Source organism: Colletotrichum graminicola, assembly GCF_000149035.1.
Source record: "Colletotrichum graminicola M1.001 genomic scaffold supercont1.49, whole genome shotgun sequence".
NCBI lineage: Eukaryota > Fungi > Ascomycota > Sordariomycetes > Glomerellales > Glomerellaceae > Colletotrichum > Colletotrichum graminicola.
In genome coordinates, this window is record NW_007361053.1 from 333,107 (window position 1) to 352,836 (window position 19,730).

General features: G+C 53.1%; 6 protein-coding genes across 6 annotated transcripts; 3 read left to right on the forward strand and 3 right to left on the reverse strand.

Annotated features, from left to right (window-relative positions):
- Nucleotides 1-2,916: 2,916 nt before the first annotated feature.
- On the forward strand, nucleotides 2,917-4,724 carry GLRG_09539 (sugar porter family MFS transporter; the record flags this gene model as incomplete). Its single annotated transcript, XM_008100224.1, has 3 exons — nucleotides 2,917-3,127; nucleotides 3,194-4,452; nucleotides 4,512-4,724. The coding sequence occupies 3 exons, from the start codon at nucleotides 2,917-2,919 to the stop codon at nucleotides 4,722-4,724; spliced, it is 1,683 nt and encodes a 560-aa protein (XP_008098415.1).
- A 2,511-nt stretch (nucleotides 4,725-7,235) lies between these two features.
- On the forward strand, nucleotides 7,236-8,478 carry GLRG_09540 (uncharacterized protein; the record flags this gene model as incomplete). Its single annotated transcript, XM_008100225.1, has 3 exons — nucleotides 7,236-7,903; nucleotides 7,965-8,060; nucleotides 8,112-8,478. 3 exons carry the CDS (start codon nucleotides 7,236-7,238, stop codon nucleotides 8,476-8,478), a joined length of 1,131 nt encoding a protein of 376 aa, XP_008098416.1.
- Nucleotides 8,479-9,657: 1,179 nt separating this feature from the next.
- On the forward strand, nucleotides 9,658-11,142 carry GLRG_09541 (major facilitator superfamily transporter; the record flags this gene model as incomplete). The annotated part of the gene is made up of 3 exons (XM_008100226.1): nucleotides 9,658-9,922; nucleotides 9,976-10,082; nucleotides 10,132-11,142. 3 exons carry the CDS (start codon nucleotides 9,658-9,660, stop codon nucleotides 11,140-11,142), a joined length of 1,383 nt encoding a protein of 460 aa, XP_008098417.1.
- A 1,440-nt stretch (nucleotides 11,143-12,582) lies between these two features.
- GLRG_09542 (CmcJ catalyzes late reaction in the cephamycin biosynthetic pathway) lies at nucleotides 12,583-13,601 on the reverse strand (the record flags this gene model as incomplete). The annotated part of the gene is made up of 4 exons (XM_008100227.1): nucleotides 12,583-12,927; nucleotides 12,974-13,178; nucleotides 13,238-13,456; nucleotides 13,513-13,601. The coding sequence occupies 4 exons, from the start codon at nucleotides 13,599-13,601 to the stop codon at nucleotides 12,583-12,585; spliced, it is 858 nt and encodes a 285-aa protein (XP_008098418.1).
- Nucleotides 13,602-15,211: 1,610 nt separating this feature from the next.
- Nucleotides 15,212-16,732, reverse strand: GLRG_09543 (alpha-L-arabinofuranosidase B; the record flags this gene model as incomplete). Its single annotated transcript, XM_008100228.1, has 1 exon — nucleotides 15,212-16,732. One exon carries the CDS (start codon nucleotides 16,730-16,732, stop codon nucleotides 15,212-15,214), a length of 1,521 nt encoding a protein of 506 aa, XP_008098419.1.
- Nucleotides 16,733-18,064: 1,332 nt separating this feature from the next.
- On the reverse strand, nucleotides 18,065-19,180 carry GLRG_09544 (zinc-binding dehydrogenase; the record flags this gene model as incomplete). The annotated part of the gene is made up of 1 exon (XM_008100229.1): nucleotides 18,065-19,180. One exon carries the CDS (start codon nucleotides 19,178-19,180, stop codon nucleotides 18,065-18,067), a length of 1,116 nt encoding a protein of 371 aa, XP_008098420.1.
- Between the last annotated feature and the right edge of the window lie 550 nt (nucleotides 19,181-19,730).

Consider the following 19,730-nt stretch of genomic DNA (forward strand, 5'->3'; position numbering starts at 1 on the left):
TATGTCTTATGCCAATGCATCATGAAGAAGTTACCTGCTCATGGGGGCATAATATGGGTTGCTCGCCCCGTTCATGGGATGCTTTCAAAGAATCGTGCTACCGGGTTACTGCCCAAAGAAGACCGCCGATGCGTCCGCCATTGTCTGGGCCGTTCTATCAGACTTGGAGTGGGAACTCCTAGTGGCTAATTGTGGAACTGATGCGCCGCTTGGATACAGGAAGATGGTTCAGAGCCAAGTTTATCATACGGAGACGACCCAGCAGCAGACCAAACACGCCAGTGGCCAGAAACTTGATCAAGTAGCGGACAGAGGCAAGAAGCGAGCAAAATCCACTCGATGAGCTCAAGATAGCTACATTCGTACCCAGCTGGTTTGGGGGTGAAGTCTGGGGCGGATGTTGGGGGAGTGGAGTTCCCTTGGTTAGTCTACGAAGGGGGCTATGCAGCCTAGTGCTATTGGCAAGTGCTTGGACGAGATAACCTACAAACGAATCACTTGGTCTAGAGGAATCGAGAATGGATTTCGAGGGACATTCAGACCGCTGTTTCATCTCCAGTGGCGTCGGGACCTGCCTCCTTAGTCCCCAGACGGCGAGGGGTTCTTGAACACAAGAGAAGCGCGTGATCAGCTCACATGCTATGTATGAATACGCCAACCCAGCACCACTCCGACTGACGCCTCAGAAGGGACAAAGATGGCTCGTGGAGTTGCCACCGAGACATGATAGGCCGGCGGATGGGGTCCCGGCTCGGAGGCGCGGCCAACAATGTAGCTAGAGGTGATAGATGCTGCATGCAACAGTAGCTACAACCGTCGTGCTGGCGTACCGGCAACACCCTCAATTGCAACACAGGACCCGAGCCCGTGGGTCGTGAAGGAAACCCGTGCAAGCTTGTGACCACATAGGGTCTCGCCCGTGAGGAGCATAGCAACACCGATGACGGTATTTAGAGACCTCAAAGCTTGACCCTTGTATCGCAGACATGGCCTGCTTACTAGTACACAGAACCATACGCCCCCCCTACCAAGGGTTTGACTTCTCCAAGGAGAAGACGCAAGGAAGGAGATCCGGCCAGCCTGGCTCGGCCGAAGCTGGCCGAGACGAAGGTCTGCAGTTGGGGAAGACAGGGGGGTGATTCGCGCGGAACTCGACAGCAGCTACTCCAAGGTGCACGAGACGCACACGGGGTTTGCTGACTGGGGGAACCGGCAGAAGGATGGTCTGGGGCCGAAAGTCGCATCGTGGTCGTTATCGAGGCTTGAAGTGTCATCGTTGGTCTATGATCTCGTGAAGGAGGAGGAGGAGGCGCCGTCAGGACCATGTGGGTCAACCGAGGGAAGACTGGGTTCTTCTGCGGCTTCTGAAGCAGCGAATTGGACACAGCACGGCTTTAGAAAAAGCAGAAGATAAATTCGAAGCGGAAAAACGAAGAGGTTTGGAGTGAGACGATTGTTTGCTTGTTTGTTTGATGCTTGTCTTGTTCAACTTGACAGCGCGGTCTGGTGAGACTGTCTGAGATACGTACCCCCACCCTTACCTAAGCTCCACAGGGAAACCTGCGCACCTCGAGCTAACAGAACCTTTGTGACGAGATGTTGGTTACATATGCTTCCCACTTCAAGCAGAACGATAACGAGAGAAGAAGAAAATAATAATTTAGGGGAATGTATGAATCTGCACCTGTCAATGCTTTCGCTTCTACAGAGGCGTGTACACTACACTAGAGAACTACAGGTATATTGAAGGTTGGGGAAACCCAGGACGAGTGTGGCCTGTATGAGGGAAGCTCTAGCGCCTCCCTCCACCGAACGAAGCCCTCCAGCGCCTGTGTGCGACCCACTGCGGCCACTACGGTAAATCCCCGGACTTACCCCACATCATCGATGCTCAGCTACGGTAGCTTCTGGCTCGCTTAAACAGCACTAGTCCTGATATGTAGCTGCTTAATCAGCAACGCTAGACCGGTTTGAGCCGCGCTAGGCGCCGAGTCTCTTCCGGTCCCCAGGCTGTTCTCTCCCTCCATCATCCGACCGGCCAACCTCCTCTCGGGAAAAGTTCCACCAATGTTTGCCTCAGATCACGGATATTTCTCTAGCTCGTTCAAGCCAAGTTGCTACTCACACCCGGTTCTCTTCCATTTTATCAAGATTTGACCATTCTTGCACCACAGCGCCAGAGTCGATCCACGGTCCGACATTCCTACCACGCCGCGCCCAAGTCTCTCCCCGCCTCCAACACCAGGACTCGACTCGAGCACCCCTGGTGGTTTAGACACCATCGACCCTCTCTCATCTGCCATCTCATCCCGCTCCTAGGCTGGCTCCCTTTAGTCTCCCCGGCCGGCTTCTTTCCAGTTTGACCTATCAGAGCTTGTCAACCCCTCGCTTCGCTTGACAGATTCCCCGCCCTCGTCCAGTCAAGATGTTCCAAGGCCGTCAATCCCGCCGCTACCTTTCGAGCAAGCATAGATGGACTTTACACTGCAACAAGGGTTCCAGCTTGCACCTGGCCTCTCTTTCCCTGGTAGGCTGGTAGGATCAGAGGCCAGTCCCACGAGGACGGCCTGACGTGAGCCACAAACGACATGAATGAGGAAGCATCTTCAACCGGTGTTATTGGAGAATTGCTACCCCGAGGGTTAGGTCTGGGGAAACAAACTATGTTGCCACGCGGTTTGCCTATGCATACAGTGCCAATGCATATCTATGCATCCTGCAAATATCGACGTATGATACGAGAAGCCGGCGGTCTGGTACGACGTTAATCTCATCTCGACGCGACTTTAAAATACCCCGGTTGCCGCTCCCTCCCAGCTCCATGTGCCTGGTTCTTCTGCCTCTTTTCGATACGACTCTGCTATAGTAGCTTGCCAACCACCAGCAGCTTCGAGCAACCCAAGAACACTCGTAGCCATGTCCAACGACATCGCTGATAAGACGGCGTCGCAGCCGCATGACAACATCCACGTCGAGAAGGGCCCTTCTCACATCCACCAGTTCAGCCATGTCGCCCTCGACGACAAGGGCCTCAATTCCGAGGCCCACGAGGGCACCAACATCGAGCACAGCTTTGGTCTCTGGCAGGGTCTGAAGACCTACAAGCGCGCCGCTTTCTGGTCGATCCGTGAGTCTCATCTCCCATGGCCAGGGCCGTCGTCACTGAGCTGGCACTAACGTCGATTCAAAACAGTCATCTCGACCACAGTCATCATGGAGGGTTATGACGTGACCCTCATCGGTTCCTTCTATGGCTACCCTGCGTTCCGTGAGAAGTATGGCGAATGGCTTGATGAGGAGAACGGTTACCAGATCTCATCCTCCTGGCAACAAAAGTTCAACGCCATTGGCGCCGTGGCCAACATTGTCGGCGCCCTCATGAACGGATACTTCACCCCTAAATATGGCCACCGCATGGTCCTCATCATCTCACTCGTCTGGCTGGCCGCCTTCGTCTTCATCGTATTCTTCGCCCACAACATTGAGATGCAATTGGCTGGTCAAATACTCTGCAATGTACCCTGGGGGGTGTTCGCCACGACTGGCCCCTCCTACGCGGCTGAGGTCACCCCCTTGGCTATCCGTGGCTACTTGACCTCCTACGTCAACCTTTGCTGGTGCATCGGCCAATTCATCTCGGCCGGTGTCCTCAAGGGGCTTGTCGATGTCGAGGGCCAATGGAGTTACAAGATTCCTTTTGCTATCCAGTGGGTCTGGCCCATTCCGCTCATCATTGCGGCTTGGATGGCCCCTGAGTCTCCCTGGCACCACGTCCGCAACGGCGATCTCGACGCCGCAAAGAAGTCACTTGAACGGCTCTCGGAGCCCGAACACAACGTAGACCACGATGCCACGGTGGCCATGATGGTGCACACCAACAAGCTTGAGATTGAAGAGCAAGCGGGCGCCACCTTTTTCGACTGCTTCAAGGGCACGAATCTCCGCCGTACCGAGATCGCCTGCATGGCTTTCATGTCTCAGATCACCAATGGCGGTGCCCTCTGCTATTCTGGCTCCTTCTTCTTCCAGCAGACCGGTATTGATGCTTCTACCTCGTATGCGATAAGCTTGGGAGGCACTGCCATTGCCTTCGTCGGCACCTGCATTTCCTGGCTCTACATCTACAAATTTGGCCGCCGGGCCATCTGGCTAAGCGGCTTCACTTTGCTCGTGGCTTGCTTGTGGATCATCGGTTTCCTCTCAGTCGCCCCGAACCAAACACAGGGTGTCATCTGGGGACAGTCGATTCTGTGCGTGGTCTGGCTCGGATTTTATTCCATGACTGTTGGCCCCATCGTGTACACGCTTGTGTCCGAAGTCGGCTCGACCCGTCTTCGGACCCAGACGGTCGTGCTGGGTCGCAGCACATATTATGTAGGCAACATCATATGTGGCGGTCTCATCCAGCCCAAGATGCTGGCACCTGGCGACTGGAACTTGAAGGGAAAGACTGTGAGTGATCCTAAACCCTTTCATCTCTCGATGTTCTATGAAGGCTAACTGGCTGCCAGGCATTCTTTTGGGCCGTCCTCGCCACCGTTACTTTGATTTGGGGCTTCTTCCGCTTGTTCGAGACCAAGGGCCGCACCTTTGGCGAAATGGATGTCATGTTCCAGAAGGGCGTCTCGGCTCGCAAGTCAAGCAAGTACGAGCTCACCTCGGAGGACATGTTCGTGGCCGAGAGAGTTCAGCCTCTCAGCCGGAACGTGTCGGAGAAGGTTTGATTTGCCTTGGATTTGACGAGGTTCAGGATACCAGGGGAAGCACCATTTTGCGGGGTGTCAGTAATTTGTAGCCATCTATACCAGACAGGTGGACTGTTGGGCCACCACTAAGCCGGCACCTCCGAGTCGCGAGTTTGATACCTAATACCCAGCGCAAAGCTTTTGCTTCTATTCACGATTACATTTGGGCCGATGCTGTACACCATACGCGTGGAGCCGGTCAGGTACTGGAACATGATACCGACGTCCTTGTGCAGGCCGGCGGCCGGACCGAGACGCGGCACGCTGAGGGACTCACCGTTACTGCTCCCGATCATGACCTTGCCACTGTACAAAGGCAGCTTGGCTCTCTTATCACCTTCTCCTTTGCTCCTACGGCCTGCAGGAACAGGAGCTTCGTGCACACTGGCATGCCGAGATTCCATGAAACTTCAGATATGGCCTGCTATGGTAAGATGCCCTACAAGAACTGGGAAAGATGCTAGGACTCCATTAGGAATCATGAGCGAAGGAAGCTACGATTATAGTATTCTGCTGTCTCTGACGTCGTCCCATCGATACGCTTACTTTGGGGGAAATGGAATATTTCATCCAGTTGATTCGCACAGACATGGTGACGCGGACATGCTTAAATGGCAAACCAAGTCTGTACTGATGTTAGAATAGGTAAAATGAGAGAAACTCATCTCTGCTTTGTTAAGACTTGCAGTCAGAACCCGAGCGAGGGCCAAACATCGGATCTCGAATGTCCTAAAGATACAGATATCAGCCAAAGAATTACGGAATGACGCTTTGTCTTGATGAAAAGACAAGAAGTCGGGTGTCATCGGTGTCTGATCTACCGCGTGGCTTAGCCGAAGCGTTTGGGTTCACACTTTATTGCTCTCCCCCCCCCTTCCGCAACTTGTAACACGGACGTGAAGCTTTGACCCTGAGAGTCGACAAATGAGGAACGGCACCTGCTGGTGATGCTTCACTTGACGTCACATTGTGACAAGCCATAACAGACTTCCCGCCGACAGCGAGCTCGAAAAATACATCATGAAGGTTCGGCAGCGTTTTCCGGGGATACGCAATAGAACCGGCTCGTTTCCCCAAACTGTGGCCAGCTCGAACCTACATGCACGGAGTAGCTTTCCCACCTACTTCGAGCCTTGACACGGTTGAATGTTGGCCGACTCGACCATTCTGACTTATCTCGCTGCAGTGGCAAGAACGCGAAAGCATCGCTTACAAGAGACTGACGCGGGCGCGGCACCAGCTCACCTCAACTCTGCCAACCCCAGGCAATACAGTGCCTACGGTCGAGTTGGAGAAGCACAATAATACAGGTATTACTTGTACATTGGGGCGGTTGATCGACATAAGAAGTAAGGTCATACCTTGTTATGTGCAGATGATAAGTACGCGTGTTGGCCGCGACCATCGCGGCCCAGCGTTAGGTTAAGATTTTCTCACGCCGTGCGTCAGATCCAGGATGTTAGCTCGGGAGTTGGCTCGGGAAACTGTATCGCCACGATTTTACGAGTCGAGCTTGGCCAGCTTGGAGGGGGTAAGATTCGCTTTAGCCCAGCCAAGAAGAATAATCGGCCCAGGCTCCGTGTCCGAAGACTCGCAGCCCATACCCCTGTGAGCCCTGGAGGCGGACAAAGTTTCCACAGTCTCCCGACAGCCAAGTCTGGAAGCGTGTTGATCCCGCTTGCTCGTCCCGGCGCAGGGATCTCCGACCTACCGTAGCAGCACTATCGGCGGTCCGGTTGGTCATTGGTAGTGGTCGTCAACCCGCGCGAGGGCCCTATCGAGTGCCTTTGCTTGGTTCCGAGAGATCGGCAGAGGGGCACTGACTTTCCGAAGAAGCTTTCCCCGCCGCACAGCCGATTAGCCGACTACAGGCGACTTAGAAGCATCCAGTAAGATGGAATAACGTTGCTTTTCTTCCGGGCTCAGGAAACAACCTTGGGCCCTACCTGGAGCTTGGCTACATCGAGGCCACTCGACGACGACCCCGGAACAGGATAGGATGGCCAAAGTCGGCCCTCGGGACTGACTTGGTGTTCGGGTTGGCGGCTATTAGGACAGACACACTTCTGCTTCTCCTAGACCAGTGTGCGTGCAGAGCATGGTATGCGTACCGGAGAGGAAAACCGCCCCCCGGTCTTCGCGAATACAAAAAACAAGCTTTGTCTGATGAAGCACTGGACTGATGGTGTACTTGTATGCCAATGACTAGTGTGCATTACTCGTAATCAATCGAACCGGGCAGTGCGCCGAGAAACTACCGACATAGTTTCCTTCCATCATGGAGAACCCTCCGCGCTGGAAGGCTAGGAATGATTCGTGGGTAGGGTGACGTGATTCATGCTGCCGCTAAATAGTCCCATGGGGAGCTTTCCCCCTTCCCTTCCTGCTGATCTATCATACCGAGAACCACTAGACGAATCCGTGCCGATCAGATCTGCCTTCGAACACCAGCCCCATCATGCGATGTCGACAATCAACGAAACCAATCTAATGGCCATGGAGCTGCCAGGCATTGAAGCCAACTTCGACGACCCGTCCGAGTCAATGGTCCCGCAGGTCCTCGTCGTCGCCATCCTGTTGAACCTGATCGCCATCTTCTTCTGCGCCATCCGGCTGTACACCGCCAAGGTCGTGATACGCCGGGCTCAGCTTGACGACTGCCTGATCTTCATCGCCCTCGTCTTCGCCACAACGTACTCAGTCATCCAGGTCTACGAGACCCGCAACGGCGCGGGCCATCACATCTGGGAAGTCAGCAGGGCCGCTGTCATTGCGTTCCACAAGCTGAGCATGGTCGACCTCGCCGCTTACAGCCTGTCCGTGCTCTTCACCAAGGCCTCGATCCTCGTCTTCTACCTGCGCTTCCCCCTGACGCAGCCGATCAGGATGGTGGTGTACGCGGTCATGGTCGCCACCGTGGCATACTCGTGCGCCGGCGCTCTCAGCTGGGCTTACCTCTGCACGCCGATGGAGAGGATCTGGGACGAGAGCGTGCCAGGAACCTGCGTCAATGAATCCATGTGGTGGCTGATGCTATCCGTCTGCAACGTCGCCACTGACATCGCCATCTTGTTGCTTCCTATATGGATTCTGGCGCCCTTGTCATTGAGGCTCGTCAAAAAGATCGAGATGACCATCTTCCTCATGGCGGGCGGATTGTAAGTACATTTCCCGGCGGCATCTTCCAAAGTTCCGAGCTGTCACTGACAATACGGCCAGTGTACTTGGGCCAAGCATTGTGCGTATGGTCATGATCCCCCTCGGCTTCGGCAATACCGACTTTACCTGGACCGCCTCCATCAGCATCATTTGGTGGTAAGCAGCCTGCTCCGCGTCCTCTTGCCCACAGACACTGACCTGCCGCAGCGTGGTGGAAGCCAACGTGGGCATCATCTGCACTTGCCTCCCATTCCTCAAGCCCTTTATCAAGCACGTGGCGCCAAATATCGCCAGGCGTTTCTCCGCGCTCGATGAGCCGGCGTCACCCACCGTCTTCGAGCGCGCCGCGGCGCTGCAGAGCATGCCGGAGATGCCCAAGTCCACCTGGCGCAAGAGTTTAGGGCGGCAGCCCGTCCACGATGCCCCGAACGCCGACACGCGGCCGACGAAACCGGAATGGCCTCTGTCAAATAACAAGCCGATTGATCATGTCGAATATCTACCAGATCGGGTGCCAGACTACCAGAAATCAGTACATGGTGCGAAACCTGTCGATGCTACGGAAATGGTGTAGGATTGAAGGCAGCGACGGCGTTACCTTGTTCCGGATGATACCCTTTGGTTTGACATGTGCCGAGCTATTCGGACGTTGTTCATATTCGAGTGGTTGTCGGCGATTTCGCCACGACCACAGACAGCCTTGTAAGAAAGAAGGTACTGGAAAGCGGCTCTGGTGTGGCACGACATAGACCGGGTCCAAATCGGCCTCCGGCTAGTGTTTCCTACCGCTCGGGCATACGATATGCCCGAGCACTCTGATTCCTTTTGATGGGATAATCCATCCCGGTTTGGGCTAAGGGCATAGTGCAATCGCTGTAGCCCGGCGTCTTTCAGATGGGGGTGTCGTCACAAGGGAGCGTGATTCTACAATACCAATTAGCCGGGTAATACCAACTTGAGAGACGGAAGTGGTAATACAAGCTCACCACCTACCTAGGTAATTCATAGTATTAGTTATGAGACGTTCGAACAACAAGATATTACTCCACCAATGCGGGTTCTGATGACGTCTATCCGTGGTTCCTCAACATACATACAACACAGTCTCGAGAACAGCCAAATTCTGACAATGAAATCAAGGAGGGGACCGCCCTTTCGGTCCTTTGTGTTATTCGCTCCAGGCTCGTCGGTGGGGATCCACCCTTGCGGCCGATTGGCTGTGAGATGCTCGGCCTCGGTGTTTGTAGAAGGGCCATCCGCCGAAAGGAATGGAACCCGACATCAATACACGCTCCTGAGCATTACCAATACGCGCAATCTCGCGTCCCAGAGTCTGTCAATATTGAAACAGTCCTCTAAATTAGTGCTTACGGCGGCCATATCGGACCCATTCGATCATATCGGATTCCACTGCCACGCAGCCAGGTGGATCAACGCCAGTTTGTCGATGCAATACCATATCCAAGCGTACGGCGTCGGCGCCGGACAAGAGCCGTCCTGATGATGGGATGCCGCCCCTTGTAGTTCATTATTGCTTCCAGAATTGTCATTCCAGCTTGAAATCCCGAGTACTTAGTCTTTCCTCATCCCGGTAGCTTGGACTTTCTTCGCCACTATTCCCTGCACGAATATAGCAAGCGACAACTTTCACCCCCCATCGCCGACACTCCGATACTATTACCCCAAAGTTTATGACTCCTGTCCCTATACAACTGACCAACCAGATAATACTATCGAGATACTCGTGGTCCAGATGTCCAAGGGGGATTATCCTTCTTCTCTGGCGGACTCGCAAGGGCCCGTAGCCAAAATGGACCAGGACACAACAGATTACTCATCTGATCGCCCGTCGACGGCTCAGCAACTCGACCCCGAAAAAGGCGCCGGAGCCGCTCTGTCAACCGATGCTACGCAACCGCCGCCTCCAGGAAGCGATGCGCCGGACGGCGGTCTGGTAGCATGGCTAGTCGTGCTAGGAGCGTGGGCGACGTCGTTCTGCAGCTTCGGCTGGGTGAACAGTATGATCCGACCTTGAAGCTTGTTTGACAACAATGAAGCTAACACAACTTAGGTGTGGGGGCTTTCCAGGAGTACTACCAGAACGACCTGCTCCCCAACTACTCGCCGAGCACCATTTCATGGATCCCTTCCCTTCAGATCTTTTTCATGATGGGCCTGGTAAGTTATTGAACGCCTTTTTTAAGTTGAATTTGCTGACGATCTTCAGGGGCCCCTCGTCGGCCACATATACGACCACTATGGCCCTCGCTGGCTGCTCTTTGGCGGCACAATCCTACACGTCTTCGGCCTCATGATGACATCCCTTGCGACGAAGTACTGGCAGATCCTTCTTGCCCAGGGAATCTGCTCCGCCATTGGAGTTGCGGCAATTCTATCGCCTGGGCTGAGCGTTATTCATGGCTGGTTTAATCGCAACCGTGGCGCCGCCTTTGGCGTGCTTTCCACAGGGTCCAGCCTTGGCGGTGTCATCTTTCCCATCATGGTGACACGGGTGATCAAAACCCTCGGCTTCCCTTGGGCGATGCGCATCTGTGCCTTCATTATCCTTGCCCTGCTCATCATCGCCAACCTCACCATCAAGGCATTCCATCCGCCCCGCCCGCAGAAGCTCAGTCGGGGGCAGCTTCTGGCCCCCTTGAAGGAGTTCGAGTTCGCGTGCGTTATCATCGGCTTCTTCCTCTTCACCTACGGCATCTTTGTTCCCATCAACTACATCCAGGTGCAGGCACTCGATGCCGGCATGGACCCCAACTTGGCTCAATACCTCGTCTCCATGCTCAACGCGGGAAGTTTGTTCGGACGCATTACCTCGGGTATCCTGGGCGACAAGATTGGGAGGTACAACATCTTTGTCCTGGTGGGTTTCCTCACCCCCATTTGGATGCTTGCGCTCTGGATCCCTGCCAAGACGGACGGCGCCATCATCGCGTTTGCCGTGCTCTTCGGCTTCTGCTCCGGCGCGTATGTGTCCCTCATCGCGCCCCTGATCGCGCAGATCTCGCCAATACAGGAAATTGGCTTCCGGACGGGCATCGCGTTCTTGGCCAACGCCATTGCCGGTCTGACGACGAACCCAATCAACGGCGCCATCCTGTCCGGATCTGGTGGCTGGGTTGGTATCAAGATTTTTTCAGGAGTTTTCTGCTTGGCGGGTACAGCGTTCATCCTCGCAGCAAGAGTTCGTCGGACAGGTTGGAAGTTGATGGCCGCGTTTTGAGTGTCCATTCATAGAATCTGGAGGCAGCAGCATACTGGAATTGTCATTATACGGCGTTGTTTTGTGAAGAGCATCTGGCATGTTTGCTCTGTAGATACCACCTAGACTCAGCTCATTGTACAGCTATACCATCCCTTCACTCCTATCATCATCATAATTCCCTAGAATAAACTATTATAGAACGAAAAAAGAAACACTGACAGAAAAGAAAAGGAGTCGAGACCGTCCCTCTACGACCAGCGAGGCGTGATCTTTCGAGCGGACTATATCATTTATGCTACTGAAGCACGAAAAGCCGGTTTGGGTACCCAAAAAGGTTGCGGCTACTCACAACCTTCGAAGTCGAGTGAGCATGGGGAAGCAAGGGCCTCCCTGAGACTCTGGATACCCCGCCGCTGGTTCCCGCGTGACCCTTCATGGTGTGAAGCCTCGGATCCAAGCTGTTGGGATGAAGCTGGTGTTGACCAACTGAAAACCGTGTTGAAAAGCTACAGGCTCATATGAGGCAATCGCCGACCCAACTAGAATACTGCTAGAAACTCCACAGAATCAACAGAATCAAGGACGTCACCGCCGAATGCTCCCCATGGATAAGTTGTTCTATCAAAGAACGTATCACGAAGGGTACTTTGCAAAGAAGCTTCCGCACTGCTTTCGGACAGCACTTGAGATGATTTAATCCGAGATTTCCCGACTCCGAGGTTGATTCAGACTTGAGTTCTCATAGTTCGGTTCAATAACCTAGTTACATATGATGAAGTGATCGTTACCGTAACTATATTTCTAGCTAGCCTCAGCTTGAGTCGCGATGAAAATGTGAGCAGAGCGTACAGGAAGTCATTGTGGGTGGCTTTCATTGGCTACATTATTCTGCCTCTGAAATTAGGCCAAGATATGATCACAATCATACAGCCACCATGGAGAAGACGCGTCAGTTGAAGAATAAACAGCCGCCCAGTAAAACTGAATCCAAGTCTTTATGAGTCTAAAAAGACTCTCTGCTGTTTAGTGTGGGAACATCATTGACGATATATGCGTTTAGAGCTTTGTTCGATATCAACTGTCTTGTGCTAGCTTCGTTACAAGCTAGCATACTATGATGTCCTGACTGGCGAAGCCCTTGTTTTGAGGTGCACAATAAACTAGGCCATGCACAACGTCCGATCAGGCACCAAGTTGGCATAACTGAGCGAGCATATGTAGAGAAATAGCCTCTCTGTGGCCTCCGTGATGCGTATTTTCTTTGCCAAGCACACTGCCAATTATAAGTGCGGCATAGACACGACATATGCTGATTCAGATGGTGTCGCAAAAACGACGCCGTTAATCGCAAGCAGCAATTAACGCCTTGTGTACTACGTACGACAGATGGGAAAGCAATTTGCCTCACTGACTTAGTTCTTGAGGTGTCTGAACTTTGTATCATGCCCAAGTATCTATCTAATCCTCATCGTAGAAGACAAATGCTCTGACCTCGACACTGACCCTCGGCTCTCCGGCTCCCTCGGGCAGATCTGTGTCCTTGAAAGCACAGTGGGGAACTCTTCTAGGAACTCCCGGCTTGGTGCTCGAGTTCACCTGTTTGAAGAACAAGACATCATCTGGCTGCTGTTGGTCCTTGAAGTACCATTTGTGAGACGAGTTCGTCGGCGGGCGCACTTCCACCGCCTCGGTGTCATGGTCCGGAAATCGTACTGGCACGAACACCAGGTCTGAATCCGGGATGGTTCTGGCGTCGGAAACGGCGAAGGGATCCCGCGTAATGGGGCGAATCGGCCGCCACATCTAGATATACGATTAGCTTTTGGAGATACAACCGGCGCCGCGGCACACTTGCGTTGATGATTTGATATCGTGGCTTTTTGAGCAGCTCCTCTGCCCTATCTCCCAGCCATCTCTGGGCAACACCCTCCGCAGCTGCAAAAGACTGGTCGACGTGAACACCGTATAACGGCGCCGGACCTTGGGGGCCTTCGCCATCCTTAGGTCCACGACGTATTATATGCGTCATAATGTGCACTAAGCAGGGTTTAGGCCTGTAACAGATTGTGACTTGGCGAAATAATAGAACTATCGTGAAAGGGGGTTCGCTCACATGTTCTCGGTTTCCGCCAAAACCTTGCAACACAGCTTCTCCATTTCTGGATAGTTCACTCGCTTGATCTCTTCATCATCGTCCCAGTTCGTCACTTGGCTCTCATGCTTCACGTAGTGAAATCCTTGGACGTCGAGCGTGAATTCATCTTCTCTGCCGGTAATATCTGTAATTGTCGTCGGGATTTCGATTTTAGGTTGCGGCTTGCCAGGCTCCGGGCTAATAATCCACCCCTATCAGCGTAGGAATATTTTGTCATGTCATTAGCGTCTCACCCTCCAATCACCATGGGCACCAATGGCACTCCAGGGTCATCAAAGTACTTGATCTTCGTCTTAACTTGCCGTCCTGGTTGTCCCATCATGGCCACTGTTGTAAGTTGTCTCGGCGTCATCAATCAATGGCGTGAGGTACTTTGCAAGGGAAATATTCTGGGTAAGAGGATTTGCTCCAATTTTTAGAGTGTCTGGGTACCGGTCATTATCATGTCTGCTTATCTTCCGTCGGCATCGCGAGTCAGGATTAGGAGAATAGGTACGGGCGATAACATGACATCTCCGCTTGATGGGGGCAGAGAGTACGGAGTACATTAACCCCATATCAATGTCATAGAATGAGCCTGACCCAGTGATTTGGAGTGGGTTGCAGGGTTGAGTGCCGCTCACGAGATAAGCCATTGGAAAACCTCTATCATACCCAAGTTGACGAATGCCCATCTTTTAGCCTACTGTATGTGCGGATAGTATGTATCCCTTTAATTGCCAGGTGACCCCATTTCTGCCAAGGTAGATCCCCCTCCACTTTTACCCTAAATATTTAGCAGTACATAACAAATACATAATTTTATAATACTGTTCTATCAGGCAGCACTACTAAACTTAATCTTATTATTATATCAAAGCTATAAGATCTTTTAATAGAAAACCTCTAATTATACTACTATTTATATTAATATCTAGAGGTACTTAGTTATAAGTAGTAGGTATAGTAATAAAAGACCTAGTAGGGCTACTTAGACTATAATATACCTCTATATATACTAGTACCTTTAGTATAGGCAAAACAGTATATAAACAGAAGTACCTAAAAACTATTGGCTTATCGGACTTAATGCTGTAAATGCATTGGCTCTACCCTGCCCTTGGCAGAAATGGGATCACCTGGCAGTTAAAGGGATAATAAGCGTTGATCTGTGCCAAGACATGATATCAACTTGTTCCTTCGCCCAAAGCTTGAATGTTGCAAGAATAAACGCGGGAACGAATCATGCATGCTATGCGTGCCGTTGCTCCTTGGCCACTCTAGCCTGATGTGGAAGGTGTGCATGAATCGCGAAGGTTTGCAGGCTCTTCTTAGCTGGATGAGCCACCCAAATGGCCAAGTTGGTTGTCCATTAATATTCAGTATTGTAGGTATTTGCGTGGGGTTCATCCGATGATATGCGGTGTAACCTAGGCCTCTACCGAAGAGTGACTTGGTGGTATACCCAGTGAGGTCTGACTTAATACCGTTTGCTATTAATTGACTATTAGATGACTTACGACATATGCGACGATAAACGTCCGCTGAGCTCTCTCGCTCCTCGTTCTCGCATGCTTGACGCTGGGTGATGTTGCCGGTGACCTGGCCCTGGCACGTTCGGCCGGGTTGCCCTCGTTCTGTATTCTTCACGTAGCGCATGTCACACCAGAGCTTCCTTCACAAGACGTTGTGAAACATGGTCATTTCGGTCTCCAGACATCAACGAGCATAATCCACTGGCGGGTTTGGTCTATTTTTATTTTTTTTCTTCTCTTTTCAAGTCGTCAGGAGGATCAAATATACTGGAAATGTAGAGCGAAATATACTTTCATTCAGCGTTATTATGATTTATGCATACCGAACAAGCAAGCTAAGTATAGAATGGTTATGTACTTTAATTTATAAAACCGGCCCCAGTATTACTCAATACTATCCCATAGAACTCAAATCATTTCACGCAAAGCTGCTGTTGATGACCCAGCTCACGTCGTCATTGAAGAGAGCGGCGGCATCGAAGATGTGAACGCCGCCATTGTTGGCGATGTAGGCGACATTGGCGTAGTGACGGAAGTACCGTGTGGGATGGCTCCAGGACCGGATCGAGTCGCCCTGGCCGTTGAGACCGGCCTGCGTGCAGAACGTGGCATCTTCACTGAACTGTTTGCTGCCGTCATTGGTGTTAAGCGCGAGGTGGAAATTGAACTGCCGGATGAAGCTGCCGGGGGTGTCCTTGGACTCGAACGAGAAGCAGTCGCTGTTTGCAAGACCGGTGCGGACTGTCCAGCTGGCCTGCTGCTTAAGAGCGGTGCTGCTCGAGGACGTGACGATCTGAGTGTCGACCGTGGAGCCAGTGTGTGCGAGGTACCGAGCCGTGCAGCAGGCGGTGGTGGCCCTCAGCGAGATCGAGGAGCCGACGGTCAGAGCCGTGCCGCTGTTCAGGGAGGTTGTAGCGTACTTGGCTGCGACAATGTCGGCTTGCACCGCGTTCTCGGTGGCGTCGGATGGAAAGCCAGTGGTCATGACGCCCTCATAGAACGTGCCTTGGGCGCTGATGCTGTTGTCACCGCCGATGCCAAGAATGATGGAGCCCTCCAAGCTCATCGGGTTGTACCCAGACTTGTTCGGGCGCACACCGTTATAGAACGTCGTCAACGCCCCGGACGCGGCATTGCCACCACGGATCGCCCACTGGTTCGGAGCACCCTTAACGACTGCCGTGACGAAGCGGTCTGTGATGGACGGGTCGCCAGGGTTGTTGGCGGGGCTGACTCCGGAGAACAGGCCGTTCTCGAGATCAGCCATGATCCAAGGGCCGCTGCCGGCGCCGGTGCCCCAACCCGTGCTGTCACCAAAGTAGATGGCCTCCATATGGCCGTTGCCCGTGTCGGTCCTGCTGACCTCGGCGTTGCCATAGTCGAAGCAGCAACCGCCATTGTAGTGGGTGCCGTCGAGGACGGCGTACATGCCCTCCGGCTCGTTGCCTCTGGCTGTGCCCTGAGCGGCGTTGTTCCGGTAGCCGGTGCCGGGCGAGATGAAGACGCCATATGCCTTCTGGCCGTTCAGCGTGACGGGTGCGCCGATCGCGCTGGCGAGGTTATCGTTGCCGTCGACATCCGGGCCGGTATGAGCGCCACCCGGTGCCTGGGTGAGGTGATTGCCGCGGCCGGACTGGTCGTAGATGACGCTGATGAGACAGGTCGTATTGGCACAGAAGGTGTCTTGGGCGGCAGCATTCGCGACACCGCCGGCGGACAGCGGCGCGATGTTAGTCGTAGCACCATCGGAGCCGCGCTTAATCTGGTAAAGAGAGCCGCTGTAGGCGCTGTACAGAGCGCGGGTGGTGCTATGTGCGGCGATGCATGGCGTGCCACCAGAAGAGTAGATATCGCAGGGCCCGGCGGCGACAAGGGACCCTGTAGCAGCAAGGCCAAGGGCGAGTACGCCGGCGCGTTCAAGGCTGGATCGTGAAGACATTATGATGTCTAATCGCTTGCGAAAGGGGTTGCGACAGCAAAGGAGAGATGAGAACGCCTGTGAGCAGCGGTCTAAGCTACTCGATAGGAAGTGAGTGCCGGCACATCGTCAGCTTTTAAGCTGCTGGGCATCTGAGCCTTCGTTTGTATCCGTACTATCATCCGAACTCGCAATTAAGATGACAAGTCCGAGACACGAATCAAGAGCAGCGGTATGCGATGGAGACTGAACCGTCAGATATTGCCTCCAATCAGGATGCACATGATGTATTTCCACTTCACCTTCCAGGTTGGGACTGCAAGCCTGACCGAAATATTACATAGGTAGTAATGTCAGGGTGCCACTTGAGAAGAACCTCACGACGACGTGGCCACACATGTCTAAGTCACGAGAACCAAGGTTTGGATCGGAAGCCAGTGCCGAGCGTCGTTATTCTTGACACAACCCGATGCGGCCCAATAAGACCACAGTGCCCGGGTGAACACGAGCCGTGCGAGTGGCTTCCCAAGATATTAAATACCCACGTCTAGCGACACCCAGCTCGGGGGAACACGAGCCGCACGAAGTATCTGTTCAATAGTTGCATCTTCCCTGTTGCTAGCAGTATAGGCGGTAGGGGCTTTGGCTGTGCGTGCCGTAGTATTAATTCTCTAACCAAGCAAGAGATTGGCGGATCTGTCCGTCAAGCACTGGTCATCAGGTTGCAAGCATTGCCTTGCCATGCGTACGACCCATGGGAGTACAACGCTGTCGCCCAGTCAAGGTCTGATACAACAATGGGGTCGCGCGGACGCTGCGACTCAATCCTGGAACCCAACCAGTCCCACGTGCATAAGCATACCGGGACACGATATCCGTACATTACCCCGCACTCGGGCCGGCCTTGGGGTGCAGGTACTAGGTAGTACCTAGGTAAACTAGGAACGCCGGCAGATGATCAGTGCCGAGCGAAGCTCCCGTTGGTGTACCTATATGCGACGAACCTGCCAGTATTGGCATCTGATCTCTAAGAAAAGCTTGGTACGCGTTCTTTTTCTTCCTATTGGGCGGACCTTGGCTAGGCTTTGCTCGGCGCCATGGATCAGAGTAACGGTGGGGCTGTCGATGGAAGTTACAAAGAATTGGGTTTCAACCGAATCAGAAACTGCAGGAACACAGGCTTCAGCAGTAGATCGATCAACGGACAAAGCATTCATAGATTTTACTATTTCATTGAGCCAAGACTGAAGTGGCCTCTGAACTGAAAATATGTGCTTGGGACGATGCGTCGTCGACCAGATAAGAACATGCATAATGCAATATAGATGGAAACACGAAATTGGCTGTGGGTATTTAGAGAGAAACAACCACTTTCTTCGCAGACACCCCCTTGTAGCTTACTCCAAACGCCTCTTGGATTGAGCCGAGCCCATTTCCAAAGACCTCCGCTTTTGGTGCCGGAGTGAACTTGCCCTGAGCCATGGCATAGGGTAAGAAGTCTTGATAGATGGCCGCGCCAACATCGGTCGCCATCACGTCGCTTCCCCAGATAAACTTGCTTCGCACCCCGGAAAGCTTGCCCTTGACAGAGGCTGTAACACTTTCACAAGCCAACGCCCACATCATGGACACCAGGCCAGTCATGCTGGTAGGCGGCTTCCCGGCCCCGGCAACGCTAGCCTGTGCAACAAACTTCCGCCCCTTTGATGCCGCGATGATGTTGACACAGGGAACGAGGGAGTTGGCCCCGATGGCGATGGCTCCGGCGGATATTCGTCCCCGGAATGCTGCGATGATATCTTGGACGACGGTGGCGCTGCGGTAATCAAAGACCTCTTTTGCGCCGAGGGTCTTGAGGTATTCGAAGTTCTTTGGCGACGCCGTTGCAATGACCTCGTACCCTGCACCAACGGCGAGCTGGATCGCGTTACAGCCCACGCTTGTCGAGCCGCCCCAGACCAAGAGTGTCTCGCCGTTTGGCTTTGCGTCGAGCCTCGGGTGCTGCAAGTTGAGAAAGTCTTTGTCGAAGAGGCCAGAAGCGGCGGTCGATGCACCGAGGGGCACCACACAAGCCTGCTCGAAGCTGATGAAGTCGGGGATCGTCGAAGTGAGATTAGCCCTCAAGACGACGTAGTGTTGGAAAGCGCCCTCCGAAGTCCTATTGCTTCGCTTATCGAGGCCGACGGCGTGCCCAAGAACGCGGTCTCCGACCTTGAATCGGGCTGCACTGATGCCGGAGCCAACTTCGACGACGTCGCCTGCAACATCGTTGCCTAGAATCATCGGGTACTTGACCCATTCGTACATGAAGTCGCCGACTTCTTGTTTGATCCAGTCGACAGGGTTGATGGCTACAGCACGGTTGTGGATGACGATCTCATTCTCACCAGGCGGCGTGTAAGCTGCGGATCTAACTTCCAGAGGTTTGACCTTCTTTCCGGTGAGCCAGGCAGCTTGGTTGTCAGGCATTGTATTTGATAGTCCGATGGAAATGAGAGAGACCAGGAGAAACTTTTAGATTAAGTTGGAATAATGTGTGGAACCGGGATCCCTGATATGAGAGAGTATGTCGTTGAGAATCTAGTCTGTCGTCCTTACCATGTAACGGGGATATAGGCATGTTAAATAGTCAAGTTGTGTGTCTAAGTAGCTCCATTTGACAAAAAAAATACCTCGACTGTAATAAGATAAGTGCATTACATTCTTCTACGGAGATCGCATCTCATCTGCAATGATCGGTTACGCCTCACCGTTCAGACAAGTCTGAACGGTGGGTAAATCGCTTTATTTCTCAACTGGCGCAGAATGCATCCCAAACGGGACTAGAGCCCTCCACTCACGATCCCGACCCAGAGGACGAAACGTGGAGAGGCCGGCGCTAATCACAAGCCGGAACTGGCCAGCATCCCCACTCGCTCAGCTTGTGATGTCATTGACTGAAATACCTATGGGTTTAGTCATTTGGCTAGGGAGCGTTGTGAGTTAAATATTAACAACTAGCACTAGCAAAATTTTCATG